We start from the raw sequence: 15,492 nt of genomic DNA, 5'->3' as shown, positions 1-15,492 counted from the left end.
ATTATTTCTCTGTTGTGTTTTGTCCATTAATCAGATCACAAGCTACGTAATTACAGTTGATGCAGACATGAACAATCCATTATTATCCATCCAAAAGAAGAAAATCGATTCATAATATAGCCATGATATATCTAATTGACAGCCCATTTTCATCCATTGAAAGCTGAATCAGTTCCAAGTTTCAACAGTTAATTCCAATGGAGCTTTTGTTTTTGTTTTTGTCATAAAAGGTTAGGTTTTCCTCGATGTGGGAAAAAGACAAGTACTTGGTTTTCTACTAAAGCAAAAGATAGTCTCCGTCTAGCTAGTAGCTATCAGTGTTTTACATTATACAACCAAAACCAATGGTCACCAACGTTAAACAAAAAAAATTTCCCCTCAGAATTCCCCTTCAAAACCCGAACCATTTAGTCGTTCCTCTCGGATCCCAACTACCGACCCGGAATCGGATCCGTTATCCAAGTCCCGGGTCCTGGACCGCCTGGAGGATCCTTCAGCACTGTCTTTGGATTTCTTTCGTCGACTACTTTTCTTCTGGTTGTCTTCTTCATTTGGATCCTTTGGTTCCTTCGGCTCCTTGTGTTCTTTGGGTTCCTTTGGTTTTTTCTTAGGCTTTGTGGCGTTTTCAGAAGCTTCCTTTGAAGAAGAAGAAGTGGTCTTGGAACTCTTCTTTGGATGCTTAGGTTTATCTGATTTTTCCTTCCCTGTAGACTCTCCTGTTGAATCATTTCTAGTTGAAGAATCTGAACTGCGCTTTGATGATTTTGGCACTTCTGCCATGTCTGTTGCTGATGAACTCCTCGGACCTTCTACGTTAATCCCATCTGCAAAACCAATACTAATCAAATGGGGTATAAATCATCGTAGCATTCTGCTAACTATTCGTAAACTGTTTATTTATATTCTTTTATTAAATTAAATAAATAATTATAAACAAAATTTTTATGAAACAAACGAACACGAACAAATGTATGTACGGTTCATTTATGTTCACAAACAAACTCATTTATAAGTTCGTTTATCGACTCGTTTGCGTGGTTTTCATTTTATTTTCTTTTATATTTTAAACATTGATGAAGATAGGGGCTAAATTAAACATAAGATGAATTTTAGAGTTCAAATCGTAAAGTTTAAGGATTAGTGACATAATTTCGACATTCTTAAATATATAAACGAATATGTTACGAACATATAAACGAACATGTTCGTGAAAGTTAAACGAATCGAACACGAACACATTAAGAAGACAAACAAACAAACATGATAATAAAATTTAAAAAAAAAAACACGAAATGAACATAAACACAATCTTATTTATTCAAACTAGGTTGATTTACACTGCTACTGATCAACATAAATGGAAGTGGATTCCATAAAAATGTTGAAGTCTTAATTTGGAATGCGGTACCTTGAGAGACGGATTTGCGAGGATCTTCCTCCCGAGCATCTCCATTATTGGCAGGTGATGATTTAAACTCATTCATCTGCATTATAAAAATGAAAGCCAGAATTCACTCCCAATATGAATCATGGCTTTCTTTTACTTGGGGCAATGTTAATTTTTGTCATCATATGTAAAAAAATAATACGAAAAGAAGTCTCCACAATCGTAGTAATAATGCAGTAGGTCTTTGGATTTACCCAGCTGGGTGCAGATTTTGCTGCTGATGGACCATCCCATCCTATGTGAGCCACATGCTTTACATCTGTTGGCAAACCAATCTGCATTTCAGGCTCTTTTTCATTTTCTGAAGAAAAAAGTTCACACATTTTGGCATTGTTATTAGAAATTCAGTTCCAAAAATCTCCATTAAAAAGTTATTTTAATTCTTTTTTTTAAGTATTTTGGCCTATCATATTTTATTTTAAGATAAAAAGACTCATAATATTTAGCCCTTATGTTTTGGAGTATTTTGGCCCCAAAATGAATCGTTGGGAGTTAAATTACTCTAAAACTTTTAACCACTTACATCATTAACGGTTATTTTACTAAAATTTAAATACAAACAAGAGATGGAATGGCATACCAAATATTTCAGAAATGTATCTAAGGCCTTTTAAAAGACCCTTCATCTTATTGTTGGATGCCATCTTGAAAGGCTTTGATCCAAAACTAAAACAGCCTCCTTAGCCTGGAAGATGAAAGAAGAAGAGAACTTTTTGTGATGCAAAAACAGAAGAAAATGAATTGCATCACCTCATGGCTGCAACATACAAAAAGGAGATCAACCCCTTCCCCCTCCTCTTCAAGAAACAGAAATCAATTGGACTGTTTTTGGATTAAAAAAAAAAACATTGGACTGTTTTTGACAAAGGTGTGATTAGGGTGGTGACAAGATAAGAGTCAGGAAAGGCAAACTTGCAGAAGTTCCGTTAATTTAATGGTAGTGCATCATTTCACAGTTAATTCAAAGTCGATAATTTAGGTATGCATTGCAACAAATGAGAAGACGTAATAACTTTTGTGTTTTTTATTATGAAAAATCTAATTTTAGGAAGGTTTTAACAAACTCTCTTATTTAGTATCAACGTATATTATTATTGCTTTATTTGTTTTTGAGTTTTTTTTAGGATATAGAGGGTATGTTTAATGCAGATGCATTTAATTCTTGCTATTCTATCAGTTAACTTAACTGAAAATCATTGGGTTTCTTTTTTTTTTTTGGATAAATAAAAGAATATTATTACCCAAAAGGGAGCAGTAAACTGTGTATATTACAGACATCAAAACAGATACAGATACAGTGAAGGCAACAAAACAGTTTCAGACTTCAAAACAACCAAAGTGGAGCATGAACAACCAACATAAAAGGTTAGTTAATACCCCATTGGATACAAAGAGAGATATTAACTCTATCTACTCTATTGATTAACCTATCTCGTAATTGAATTCTAACAAATTCCTTAATGGCTTTAAGGATTTCATCAACAGTTCTTGAGCTTCTACGGAATAGCCTTTTGTTTCTTTCTTCCCAAAGAGAATAAATAAACGCAGTCCATGCAAGCTTTAGAATATTTATTAGGAGGGAGTTACCTGTCCAGGAACCACATGCCCAGGACATATGATGATCCCAGGACAATGAAGATCTCCGTAAGCCTGTGAGTAGTAAGATTTCCTTCCGTAGAGAGTATGCTAGTGGGCAGTCCATGAACAAGTGATCTCTTGTTTCCTGTGCTTCTTTACATAAAACACATAAACCATCAGTAGCAATACCCATATGTTGTAATATAGCTTTAGTAGGAAGTCTGTCCAAAATAGCCATCCAAGCGATCATGCTGTGTTTAGGAATATGGAGGGGAAACCAAATCAGATTACTCCAGTGGACTTTGTCTCTCTTAACCCTAGTCTCGTCCCAAATTGCACGAACTGATGTAGCTCCGGTTGAGAAAACAACGTTGGCTTCATTCCGTAGTTTTAGTAATTTCCTGAAGGTCCAGCTGGTATTAGTACCGCTATCAATGTGCCAGAAGTCTTTATCGTTGAGGACGTAGTTGTGTAGCCAAGCAACCCACAATGAGCCTTCACCTGCTAGGATACTGCGAATAAGCTGGATCATACACGCCTTATTCCACGTTTTCAAATCCTTTAAACCAAGTCCTCCTTCAAGTTTCGATTGGCATATCATTCCCCAGCTTACTCGAGCGCCGGTAGCCACTTTATCTGAACCTTTCTAGAAGAAGCGAGAACAGAGTTGCTCAATCTTTTTAATAATAAATTGAGGTAGAAAAAGTTGTCTGCACCAATAGTTTGCAACACTGAACAAGACCGCTCTTATAAGTTCAAGTCTACCTGCATAAGACAAGAGTTTACTTGACCAGTGGTAAAGCCTGGACTTGATATTATCAATGAGAACGACACAGTCCTTTTCAGAGAGTTTCCTAGTGACCAAAGGGACACCTAGGTATCTCACAGGAAGGTAACCTTGCTTGAACCACGTAGTTATGTTAATGAACTCTAGGATATTAGAAGGAATACCAATTGCATAGAATTCGCATTTGGCTGCATTTAACTTTAGGCCAGACATTTCATAGAATTTGTCTAAAACAATAGTGACTCCGACAACCGAATCCAAATTTCCTTTGCAGAAGATTAGAAGATCATCCACAAACATTAAGTGAGTGAGCCCTATCTTCTTACATTTAGGATGGTAGCCAAACATACCTCTCGCAGTAGCCAAATTGAGAATTTTAGACAACACATTCATTGCAAGGACGAATAAGAAAGGGGATAGTGGGCCACCTTGCCTTATACCTCTTTCACACTTAAAATATCCAGTCAGGCTTCCATTGAAGGAGATGGAGTATTTTGCATTTGAGAAACAAGCTTCAATCCAGTCGATGAAGGTTTTTGGAAGCTGTATAGCATTTAGAACTGAGGAGATGAAGCCCCAGTGCAGAGTGTCAAAGGCCTTTTGAAGGTCAATCTTCAAAGAACATCTGGGGGAAATTGATTTCCTTCCATAGCCTTTCACCATTTTCTGTGCAAGGAGAGTATTGTCTACGATACTTCTACCTTTTACAAAGGCAGTTTGATTTGGAGTAATCATCCCTGGAAGTAAATTGGTCAGTCTTTTTACTAATATCTTAGTAATTGTCTTATAAACAACAGAGCAGCATGAAATTGTTCGGAAGTCTTTGACCTTGCTTGGATTAGGCACTTTAGGCACCAAGGCGATTGTGGTAGCATTGAAAGCTGGGAGCAAGTATGTTTGTTGGAAGAAGTATTTTATTGCGTCTACCATATCGTCTCCAACCACATCCCATGATTTTTTGAAAAAATAAGGTGTGAATCCATCCGGGCCAGGGGCTTTGTCGTTACCTTGATTGAAAACGGCTTCTTTAATCTCCTCTTTTGATACTTCCTTAATTAGATCCGCTGAAGCTTCAGGGGGCAATGTAAATTGCAGCAGGCTTTTAAGTAGAGTGGGGTTGCTCTTGGATACATTAGGATCTGAAGTACCCAGAAGTTTGGTGAAGAATGTAGTCACCTCAGAGGCCATCAAGTCAAAGGATTCAAGTCTTCTTCCTTGCTCGTCAACAAGCACCCTGATTGTGTCGTGCTTGTGTTTGACTGCCACGGCCGAGTGAAAAAATTTAGAGCATTTGTCTCCTTCCTTTATCCATTGAGTTTTGGCCTTTTGCTTTAAGAACATAAGCTCAGCCTCTTCTAGAGATGTTAACTCTTTTTGTAAGATAAGCTCATTCTCGCAGTTGTTTTCACCTCTGAGAGTAGAAAGTTGATGATGTTCCAGCTCCATCCGCTTATTCTTAACTCGAATTGTTATGTCACTGTAGCATTCCTTGTTGAGTTTCCTTAAGCAGGATTTGAGGCGTTTGAGTTTGTGAAAGAGAACATGCATTGGGTTGCCCTGTAAAGTTGATTGCCAGGACTGTCGTACCACTTCCAAATAATTGGGATGATGAGCCCAAAAATTAAAGAATTTGAATGGCTTCGGTTTATCTGCCGGAATTTCTTTGTTGAGGCAAACTAAGGCCATACAATGATCAGAGGGACCCGGGGCAAGGAATTCAAAAAATGAATTTGGAAAATTTTTCACCCATGTAGGGTTGATAAGAACCCTATCAAGTTTCCTCGCAAGGAAAGAGGCTTGTTGTTTGTTGCTCCAAGTGAACAGAGGATAAAAAAAAAGGTGATCCTGTAGTGCTAAGTCTTGAGTGCACTCTTTGAAGTCTTTCATTTCAGGAGAGAAGATAGGGCCCAGGAGATCATGCTCTGAACTTTCATTAAGGTGCAATATAATATTGTAATCTCCTCCCAAAATCCAAGATAAATGGCCATAGCTCCTATCAAGTTCTCGAAGATGACACCATAGATGTTTTCGAGCAGTTCCATCATTGCTACCGTAGACTGCTGTTATAATAAGAGGATTGCCTTGGTAGGATCCTTTGACAGAAACGCATTGTGCAGAAATGTCACAGATTGATAGGTCCAAATCTTTTTTCCAGAGAAACCAAATCCTCCCATTAGTAGCAAAATCATAATTGGTACAAACATTCCATTCTACAAATTTTGTTTCAAATATACTCACTGTCTTCTCTGCTTTAACACGTGTTTCCAGTAGGCAAAGGACATCGACTTTATGTTGGTAAGCCCGTTGAAGAACTTTGTCATGTTTTAGAGGACTATTCAGTCCTCGTACATTCCAAAAGCTGATATTCATTGAGCATGAAAGCTTGGAGCACCCCCATATCCAGCTACTGTTGAACTCCTTGCTTTTTCTAGGTGTTGTTTCTTTTTATTTTTGAGATCATTGAGCAGAGCTGAAACACCTAATGAAGCAGTACGAATTTTTCTAGTTTGATCCTCTGTGACAGAAGAGTGTTCGTCTATGGAATTGAGGATGTCGAATTTGTTTTTTGATCCAGCTAAGACAGATTTTGAGTTGTCTTTAACTGGTCTGCCTTTCTCTCGATTTTTGGTGGTGGAAGAGTTGTTGCCTGTAACATCTAGAGCAGTAGGTTCATTCGTAATAGCTGAAACTTTAAGGTCTGGAAAGTGAATATCTTGAATACCTTCATGTTTAGGATCTGCTACTGGATCTGATGCTTTTTGAACTACGTCCGTGTGAATTTCCTCAACAATAGGAGTTGTTACGTTAAGCACTGGAGCATTTTGCACCATTGTAGTATGTTCGATTGGATCTTGTAGAGCTTCATTTTGACATGATGTTGAGGTCTCGAGTGCTCTCTTTTTAATCCAAACTTGAGTCTTGACTGGAGCTGCATTAGAGAAGCAGTTTTTCTCTGAGTGCCCAAAAACTTTACAATTTTTGCATCTGAGAGGTAGCCATGGCACTTCAACAGAAATAGATGTCGATCTCCCATCTTTGAGAATAACGTTGACGAATTTGGGGATTTCATCAGTAATCCCAATTTCGACACAGATTCTAGCATATTCCAGTCTTGTTTTTGAAGCAGTAATCGAGTCTAAGGAGATAGGATTCCCGATTGCACTGGCAAGATAACTAAGTCCAGTTATGGTATAAAGTTCCAGAGGCACGTTGAAGAGTTTTACCCAAACTGGGATTTTTGACAGATCGAAATTAAGCCTAGTGAGGTTCGGTTCCCATTTTCTAAGTATCATTGGCTTATTTAGGATGTGCCAAGGACCATTATCTAAGACCCAATTTCTAGCAGTTTCATTGTTGAAGGAAAAGATAAAGGTATTTCTTCCTGCCTTACTAACCTGGACACGGGAGCCTTGAATGGCGCTTGTCCAAAGAGTGTTTGTGATCCTTTGCATTGTGACAAGGTTTGGAACAGACCCGAGGAATTGACCCACCAGTGAGAGCTCTCATTCGGAGATTCCATCATCAAGGACTTCAGGCGGTGGGTTTACTGTTGGAATCCCTTCTGGGTAGGACGGTGAGAAAAAATCCAGTTCTTGTCCATTTGAGCATCCAAAGAGTTTCCTCCACTCCATCAGGGGAACGAAACCGATGGTTGGTTGAGGAAAGAAAATAAAAGAGCAAAGAAACAGATGGGACTTGCAGGGAAGGACGATCGATTCACCGGTGACGCTGAAGAAATTTCAGAATCTATCGTGCGCCCAGAGAATATTTTATCGTGCGCCGCCATCAGTTTAACCTTTTTGGAAGTTAAACTCTAATTGGGTTTCTTTTGCATCTATGGTATGGTTTATATATTAAATTCTAAGATAAGGAGTGCCTTGAACATCTCTTGTGACTAAATCTAGGATAGTAATTAGCGGTGGAGGATTCAAAAATATTTTTTTAGGATGAGCACATATATATATATATTAATAATAGAATGTTTTTATATAAGATAGACACAAATAAAATTTGAAGGTAGATATCAATAGTAAAATGAACAATTAATATAAAGAAATTCATATTGCAGAACGTGTCGTTGGCACATAATCAAGCAGAGTAATACCAATCGATTTTGAGAACCCTAATTTAGTTAGATGGTTCGCAACTCTGTTAACTTCACGTGGAATCCATTAGACGTGTGTTGTCCATCCTCGTTGTCGTAAGCATCGAATTATGATTAATCATAAATTACAGACACGATTACTAAAATAATTATTAAAATAATTATCATTCAAGAGTTATCATAATAATAAGAGTATACAAAATTATAGATATGATTATAATATAAATTTTGATTTTTTTGTGTTCTTATTTGAAATGAATACTAACCATAAATTTATTATTGTGATTTAATTTTAAGAGAAGTGAAAGGTTTCTAGATTAAATTTGTAGTGCTTTATGTATGTTTTCATGGAACTGGATATTTGATTACTGTTTAGGAAACTAAAAAAGATGGAACTAGAAATTTTAGGTACAATTATTGCTGGCGACAGTTGTGAGTGATGGGAGATTTTAAACGATTTTATAGATCAAATTGATATTTATTTAAAGTTTAAGGATTAAATTAATATTTTATTTAAAATTCAGGAGTTCAATTCAAAATTAATATTCTTTATTAACGTACTATGTCATTAAATTGATGAGAAATAACCAATCAATAATAAAAATAAGACAAATAAAAACTAAAAGTGACCCTATCTTATTTATTACTATGTTTTAGTACATGAGTTACTAGCCTCCGTTGTTTTGGATGGAATAAAGATGGGCAAAAAAGTTGAATAAATACCGTTTAATTTAAATAGTGAGATGGTGTGAGACGCGAGTCGGAGGTCAATCTGAATTAATCAAAATAAAACCTTAAGAACCGGGAGGCGACCAAAAGAAAGAATGTTTTGCTGAAAATGATTGCCATTGTAATGGAATAAGCTGTAATAGTGGCTTTGTTCATGTGATGTAGGCTCTTGTTGATGCACCTGATATGGTGAGAAAGCCAAATAAACTTTAAAATACCAACTCTCACGTCTCACCCATATCAATATCGATGCTATGGAAAACGCTGATTAGTGTTAATTTCTTTAACTTTTTAAAGAAAAAGGGTAATTTTTCTCTCTCTCTAAAATTCAACTTGCATATGACATAATATTCTGATAGACGAGTTCAATTTTTTGTCGTGTCTAAAACACTTACAATGGCCACAAATTCTTGGAAGGAAAAAGAACGATGGAAAGATGTTTGACAATACGATGAGTGAAGTTGCATGAACTGTTGTAATGGCATTGAACCTTGGGTGATATCCCCTTATACACAGTTGAGATAGCAAGTTTGTAAAAACATCGGCTTAAGATTGATATGGGACTCTCCGTCATTTCCTAATTGAGAGAAGTTCAAAGCTTCGAAGAGGGTGATCATCACGGCTTCCTCTAACAGAGGTGGCACGACTAGATGGTTTAGCCTCGAGGGTATGTTGGATTCTTTGTGTGGTAGACACACGACCACTACTTGATGGTATTCGGTTTTGTGGAACGTCATTGGGTTCGCCGGATGAACTAGGCCTGTTTGTTGCTATAGCTCTTCTTGAAATGCTACCATGCCGAGAAGAACTGCGTCTTTTACCTGTATCAGGGTGCTGGGAATTGCCAACCAACAAACAATCAGAATGTGGAAACATGAGAGATATGAACAGAGTTAAAAGAAAAAAACTAAATAGACAACGCATCAGTCTCATTACTATGCCAACTAAAATGTATTTGCTTAAAAAAATTAAGCTAATGAATAAATAAGGGATCGATGTTCATTATACGTCTATTGATCACAATGCAATGAAATTTGGAATGATTTTGATACGACTCCATAAATCACCTAATTCTAATACAGAGTTTAGCTGTTAAACGAAATATAATAGAAACAGAAGGATATGAAATTGGAACTTGAAATCAAAAATCAGGAAGGAAAAAAAAGTGGGTCTAAAGGTTTGCCATAACATTACTAGAAAAGAATTTGGTGGCTAATAAGCTTTACAGATGGTAAGAATTCTTTTCTAGAAAAGGTTTTCACACAAGACTGAAACTCTATAAAATAAAAATATTTGACAGAAAATTAAAGCTCACCGCATGCTTGGACAAAGTTACATCCTCAGCAGTTTTGTTTCTATAATGATCAGGACGAGGACTAGTACTCGAAACATTTCTTTTGGAAAACGCTTCAGTTGCACCAGTGAGTCTATCCCGAACCTCTCTTCCCACTGAATGTCGATGTCAAGGGGAATAACCCATAAGCGAGTTCAAAAATATAAAGCAAAGTGGTTATTATTAGTATAACATCATATCATACTTAGTAAAGGCAATAAAAGAATCTAAAAGACAAACAAAATTTGTCCTTCATCCACATTGTATAATTTTATTTTATAAACTCATACGAGCATCTTCCGAACCATATAGTTGAGTATCAAATATTTAAGTTCCATGAATAAGGCTTGGTGATAGTCTAGTATCTAATGAGAAATCAATCTATATTAAAGAAAGCAGACCTGAGATTCTTTCTGGTCTTTCAATGGATGGTCCTGCAGCTAAACCTGCCCTTCCACTGGCATGCTGAGAAACAGATGGAAAAGCTGTAAATATTTCAAAGGTGGAAGCAATCAAGAGCCTAGAAGTTTATAAAGCACTTACCCTGCTTCTGGAACTACCGCCAGCCTGTGGATATTTCAACACAGTCCAGTCAAAGACATAGTCAAACTGATAACCTGCAACACTGTGAATTTCAGAACCAAGAAAAAATTATAATAAACTAATCATTATTAAGGAAGCCACGATCAAAAAAACTTACTAACTAACCTTCTCTTATAAACAAGTCTCGGAAAAGCCTTTTCAAGTATGAATAATCTGGTTTATCTTCAAACCGCAAAGATCGACAGTATTGAAAATATGAAACAAATTCCGGTGGATATGACTTACAGAGCACCTACACATATGCCTTTGTTACTAAACAAGGAAACAAGAATAATAACCATAAGATGGGTTAACACTAAATTTTGGGATTAAATACCAAACCTTTGTCAAATTTATACAGCAAACTTCCATTTGCCAGGTAAGCTAAAATAAATTTCACTATAGCAAACATTATAGAACTAAATAGGAAATCTTATCCTTTCAAAATCATTCGTGGAAATAACAATTATGGTTCCAGTGTACCATCCAAGAATTCAAATTGCTTTATAAAGTTTATACCATTCATCAGACATTCCACAAAAGTAGGAAAAAAAGGAATACAAAGAACAGACCAGGTCTGTATAGATGAAGAGGCCTTATGCAAGCACGAAAGATCCAGATATCAGTGAGATTAGTAACTCAAAAAGTTTCATAAAGGGAACAAATTATTCGTTGGATGGCATAAGTGATCAGACCTCTATAGGAGTTGAAACCTTCTTTTCACTAATCTTATCATATTTTTGCTTTTTCGTGCCAGCTTTTAGCCCCTGCCAGGGGAGGCTGAAGCAAAGAAATAGTGCCAATTGAATCAAAAATCAATGTGAAGAAAACTAAGAATGAAGATTCAGTAACAACATTATCTGAAATGAAAAGAAGAAGAAGAAGAAGAAGAAGAAGAAGAAAGATGACAATGTTAAGACTATATACACCAACCTTCCTCTTAGGAAATACATAAGCATATAACCAAGGGATTCCAAATCATCTCTTCGGCTTTGCTCTGCCAGAAACATTGAAGAATGTAAGTTAGTAAAAGAAAGAAGTAAACTTGCATCCATAGTTTATGGCTTGCTGTTACTAGTTGAAAATGACTCACCGATACCAAGGTGAGTGTTCACACTCGCATAACGAGCTGTGCCTGTGAGGTTCTTGTTTTCCCTGCAGCAAAGAACTAGATCAGTTGTTTTATCCATAAAATCTTGAGATCTTCAAATTTAAAAATCTATATTATGAAATCAACAGAGAAATAATCACCTGTATGGGATATGCTTACGAGTCTGAAGATCCCTATACTTCTTTGCAAGGCCGTAGTCAATGATATATACCTGTAGAAACAAAATTAAAAAGGAAAAATTATACCAGAATATTTCAAGCTTTTGATGTGTAACAAAGTCTTATTGCCAATAATGGAAAATATTTTTATCATAACTAGAAATTAAAAAAATAAAGCTAGTTGTGCTAGCAGTTTAATCGGTATGCATGTTTTATTTGCCGTTAACATACAAGAAAAACACAATAACTAGTACCTGATTTGCCTTGCGTCCAAGGCCCATCAAGAAGTTGTCAGGCTTTATATCACGGTGAAGAAAACCCCTCGAATGCATATATTCTACTCTATTAATCTGGAGGGGAAAAGGTTAAAAAAAGGTAAATTAAATAATAAAAAACCTGCAAACTAATTATTTAACAGAAAAGTCATATATTTACCAATTGATCAGCAAGCATCAACACAGTTTTTAATGATACTTTCCTACTGCAGTAGTTGAACAAATCTTCCAAACTGGGTCCAAGAAGGTCAATTACCATGACATTGTAATCCGCCTCAACTCCAAACCACTTGAAGTGGGGAATACCCGCTGTACCAAGATGAACCCAAACCAATTTATTTAAAGATAAAATGAACAAACGTTTAAAGATTAAGTAGATAGTGCATGATTATGGAAAGGGATTTGCTATTGCCTTTCAAAACCAGAAGCTACCAAGACTAATACTAAACTGAATGAAGAGTGAAGATCGATTTAAATGTAATATGAGAAGGAAATAAATGGCTTCCATCACATCAGAGAATGCACGTTTTTCTCTCAGGTTGTTTTCTTGTATAGTGACAGTGCAGTGGAAAAGGCTAACCCACAGAAGACTATAGTCAAATTATAATGTCATACCAAACAATTTTCCACACATACAGACGGAGAGCAAGGCAGAGAAAGACTTACTTCCTCCTTGAAGAAGCATATACAATTTTGACTCGTAATGAAGTTGTGGATGCCTGGTCTTCAAAGATTCCTGAATTGGGAAAGGGGGGAGGGTTCAAGGTCATTGCACTTGAAGTTGAAAAAAATATAAATTTCACCAAATAAAATATTGTTCTCAGCTGCTTGTTGTCCATGAACCATGATTAGGAATTAATTCACAACCTTCAAATTCACACCGAAAATCATGTATTCTCACATGAAATGAGTAACACCACATATTGGTTTCAAGGAAAAAAGAGAGAGAGCCGTGCAGGTTGGAATTTGGAACAAAGTTGATAGATTGTCTTCCAAAATTACACTTAAGCAATGATAATTTTAAACACCTTTTCTCTCAGAAGCATGGTTTCATTTACTCATTCCTATGAAAACATTCTTCTTCTTCAAAATGGAAATTGAATGAACAGAGCTGGATACAGAAAACAAATTTCTTCTCGTCAAACAAATGACGAAAAGCATCTGCAAACTAAAATGCATTTGCAAACCAACTTTTATTTTTTTTTCGAGAAAAAAAAAGTTACTAAGAGAGCCTATTTCTTATCATGTTATTACTCAATGTCTATGATACAATGTAGTTAAAATCCAAAGGTTAACAACAGTAAATAAATAGATATATAAGCAAGAATAACTGCCAACATTCTTTCTTTTACTTTTTTTGGCATTTTATTTCTTTGATGCAAACATTGTAAATGTTGAGACTCAATAACAGTCCACCGGAAGCAAGTATATTACAAAATGAAGAATGCTTTATTTAATTCAAAGACCAAACATTCATCATTAGCAGTTGATAAACAAAGTTACAAATAAGTCCACCAGAAGAGCAACAAAGAGACTATCAAAAAACCATACTCAATGATATATAACATACCAGTTTGACAGCAACTTCATCTCCAGTTTGCACATTTACCCCTTCAAAAACAAAAGGAAAAAAAGTCAGAAAAAGGAGAGATACGATATAGACAAAGAAACAGGAAGCATTTTCCGTTAAAGGGATTGGGATTATTATACCTAAATAAAGCTCTCCAAAAGAGCCACTCCCAATTTTTCTTCCAAGCTTGAACTTGCCACCAATTACACGATCCATCTCAAGCCACAAATATAAAAGCTTCTCAATTTAACAATAGCGGAAGCCCCCCCCCCCAAAAAAAAAAGCTTAATCTAAGCTGTTTTCACCTGATTTTTGTCAAATTCAGAGTCTATTCCCCCCAAACCAACATCCTCAAAGTTTGGGGGATTTAACAAATTGATAACAAACCTCCAACAGATCAACTGAAGATGAAAAAAATCCTTAATCTTCTTCAATAATTAGCAGGGATAAAATCGTCAAGATAAAAAACTGAGGCTTCAACTAAAAGAACAATAAGACGAAAAATGAAATCAAATTCGAAAGATGTGGCTAAGAAAAACCGGAGATTTCAATCTAAGCCCAGGAAAGGGAAGAAAAAAAAAGAAAGACGCTTTTGTTATAATGATTATCAGAAAGACCCCAGTTTCGTCAAGTACATACCAGGCATAGCTTGAGAATGAAATCCCCAAATTTTGCAAAGGAAACCCTAATTTGGGAAGAAAAAGAAAGCTACATTGCCATGAGAAGATGAATCAACATGCAAAACCAAACATCCATATATGTAATCAAATAAAAGAAGACGGCTGGAAAAGAGGCCGAAAACAAAGAAAGAATCGAATTAAATAAGAAAAATTGATCTTTTTTTCTTCTTTGGGATAAAAATAAAAGAAGAAAAAAAATAGTAAAGGGATAGTTTTCAGCAGCTGTTTGTTAACGAGGAAAGACGATTGAAAGACCGCGAAACGGAGAGAATTTAGGAGAAAAAGATAGGAAGGGAGAAACGGAAGCTTTATTATATATTTGTTTTTTTATAATATTTAAAAAGTGAAAATGAAAAAGACCTGAGAACACGTTTGTCTGAATTATTTTCAAATCAATGTGGGTGATTATTATAATTTTAGTTTAATGTAATTATATATTAAATTTTAATTTAATTTTTATATTTGAAAATAAATAATTAAAACTATTTTTATCAAATTAATACAATTATTTATATTGATAGAGAATAAATTTAGAACGATGTCACGAAATTTATTACACTAATCGGTAAAAATTGAACAGTCATAATGTATTGAATATAGCACGAAATTCATGTATAAAGTTTGTGTATAGCTTTCCTATTTATATGAGATTAATAGTTGTGTCTAGGTTATTAAAGTCATAGACTTTATTTATAATTTGACGCTTGAATTATACCCTTATTTTTTATTTTGATCTCATTTTAATTATTATTTTTATATTATTTCATCTAAAATTGAAAATGTAAAATAAGATAGTATAATATTTCATATTTTTATTATTAAAATTAGGATAAAGTTAAAAATAATAAAATGAATATAATTTAAAGATCAAACCTTATATTAAACTATCAAATTTGTATTAATTATTAGTTAGTTTATCGATTCATTCGTTGGGTTATTTGATTTATTTCAAAAATTATAATTATAATATACAATGCTTCATCTCTTCTGTTGTGCCTCTCTTCATACTTAAATGGTTCAGTGCGAGTGGAGCTCCTTTTTCGTGCATTTTATCGGACACATTTCACAGTCCGACCAATAAAACACTTTTTATTTTGTCACGAGCTGCGAGAATAGGATCGAAATGTGTTCGCCAAT

At 35.2% G+C, this 15,492-nt stretch overlaps 3 protein-coding genes across 3 annotated transcripts; all 3 read right to left on the bottom strand.

The window, feature by feature from the left end:
* Positions 1–232: 232 nt before the first annotated feature.
* Positions 233–3,318, bottom strand: LOC120167734 (CRIB domain-containing protein RIC7-like). The gene is made up of 5 exons (XM_039176662.1): positions 3,035–3,318; positions 2,028–2,132; positions 1,642–1,748; positions 1,409–1,484; positions 233–824 (listed from the first exon to the last, which is right to left on the bottom strand). Exons 2-5 carry the CDS (start codon positions 2,089–2,091, stop codon positions 379–381), a joined length of 693 nt encoding a protein of 230 aa, XP_039032593.1. The 5' UTR covers positions 2,092–2,132; positions 3,035–3,318; the 3' UTR covers positions 233–378.
* Positions 3,319–6,178: 2,860 nt separating this feature from the next.
* Positions 6,179–7,264, bottom strand: LOC120167762. The gene has a single exon (XM_039176678.1). It carries the CDS (start codon positions 7,262–7,264, stop codon positions 6,179–6,181), a length of 1,086 nt encoding a protein of 361 aa, XP_039032609.1.
* Positions 7,265–9,101: 1,837 nt separating this feature from the next.
* On the bottom strand, positions 9,102–14,490 carry LOC120167729 (casein kinase 1-like protein 9). The gene is made up of 15 exons (XM_039176655.1): positions 13,965–14,490; positions 13,816–13,925; positions 13,676–13,716; positions 12,772–12,841; positions 12,266–12,414; positions 12,085–12,180; positions 11,813–11,883; positions 11,655–11,716; positions 11,495–11,558; positions 11,257–11,341; positions 10,688–10,814; positions 10,523–10,596; positions 10,381–10,444; positions 9,962–10,095; positions 9,102–9,480 (listed from the first exon to the last, which is right to left on the bottom strand). The coding sequence occupies exons 2-15, from the start codon at positions 13,889–13,891 to the stop codon at positions 9,217–9,219; spliced, it is 1,377 nt and encodes a 458-aa protein (XP_039032586.1). The 5' UTR covers positions 13,892–13,925; positions 13,965–14,490; the 3' UTR covers positions 9,102–9,216.
* Positions 14,491–15,492: the final 1,002 nt, after the last annotated feature.

This window comes from Hibiscus syriacus, unplaced genomic scaffold (assembly GCF_006381635.1).
Source record: "Hibiscus syriacus cultivar Baekdansim isolate YM2019G1 unplaced genomic scaffold, ASM638163v2 tig00111693_pilon, whole genome shotgun sequence".
Lineage (NCBI taxonomy): Eukaryota > Viridiplantae > Streptophyta > Magnoliopsida > Malvales > Malvaceae > Hibiscus > Hibiscus syriacus.
The sequence above is the reverse complement of the archived record's forward strand: the minus strand, read 5'-3'. Positions and strand labels throughout refer to the sequence as shown.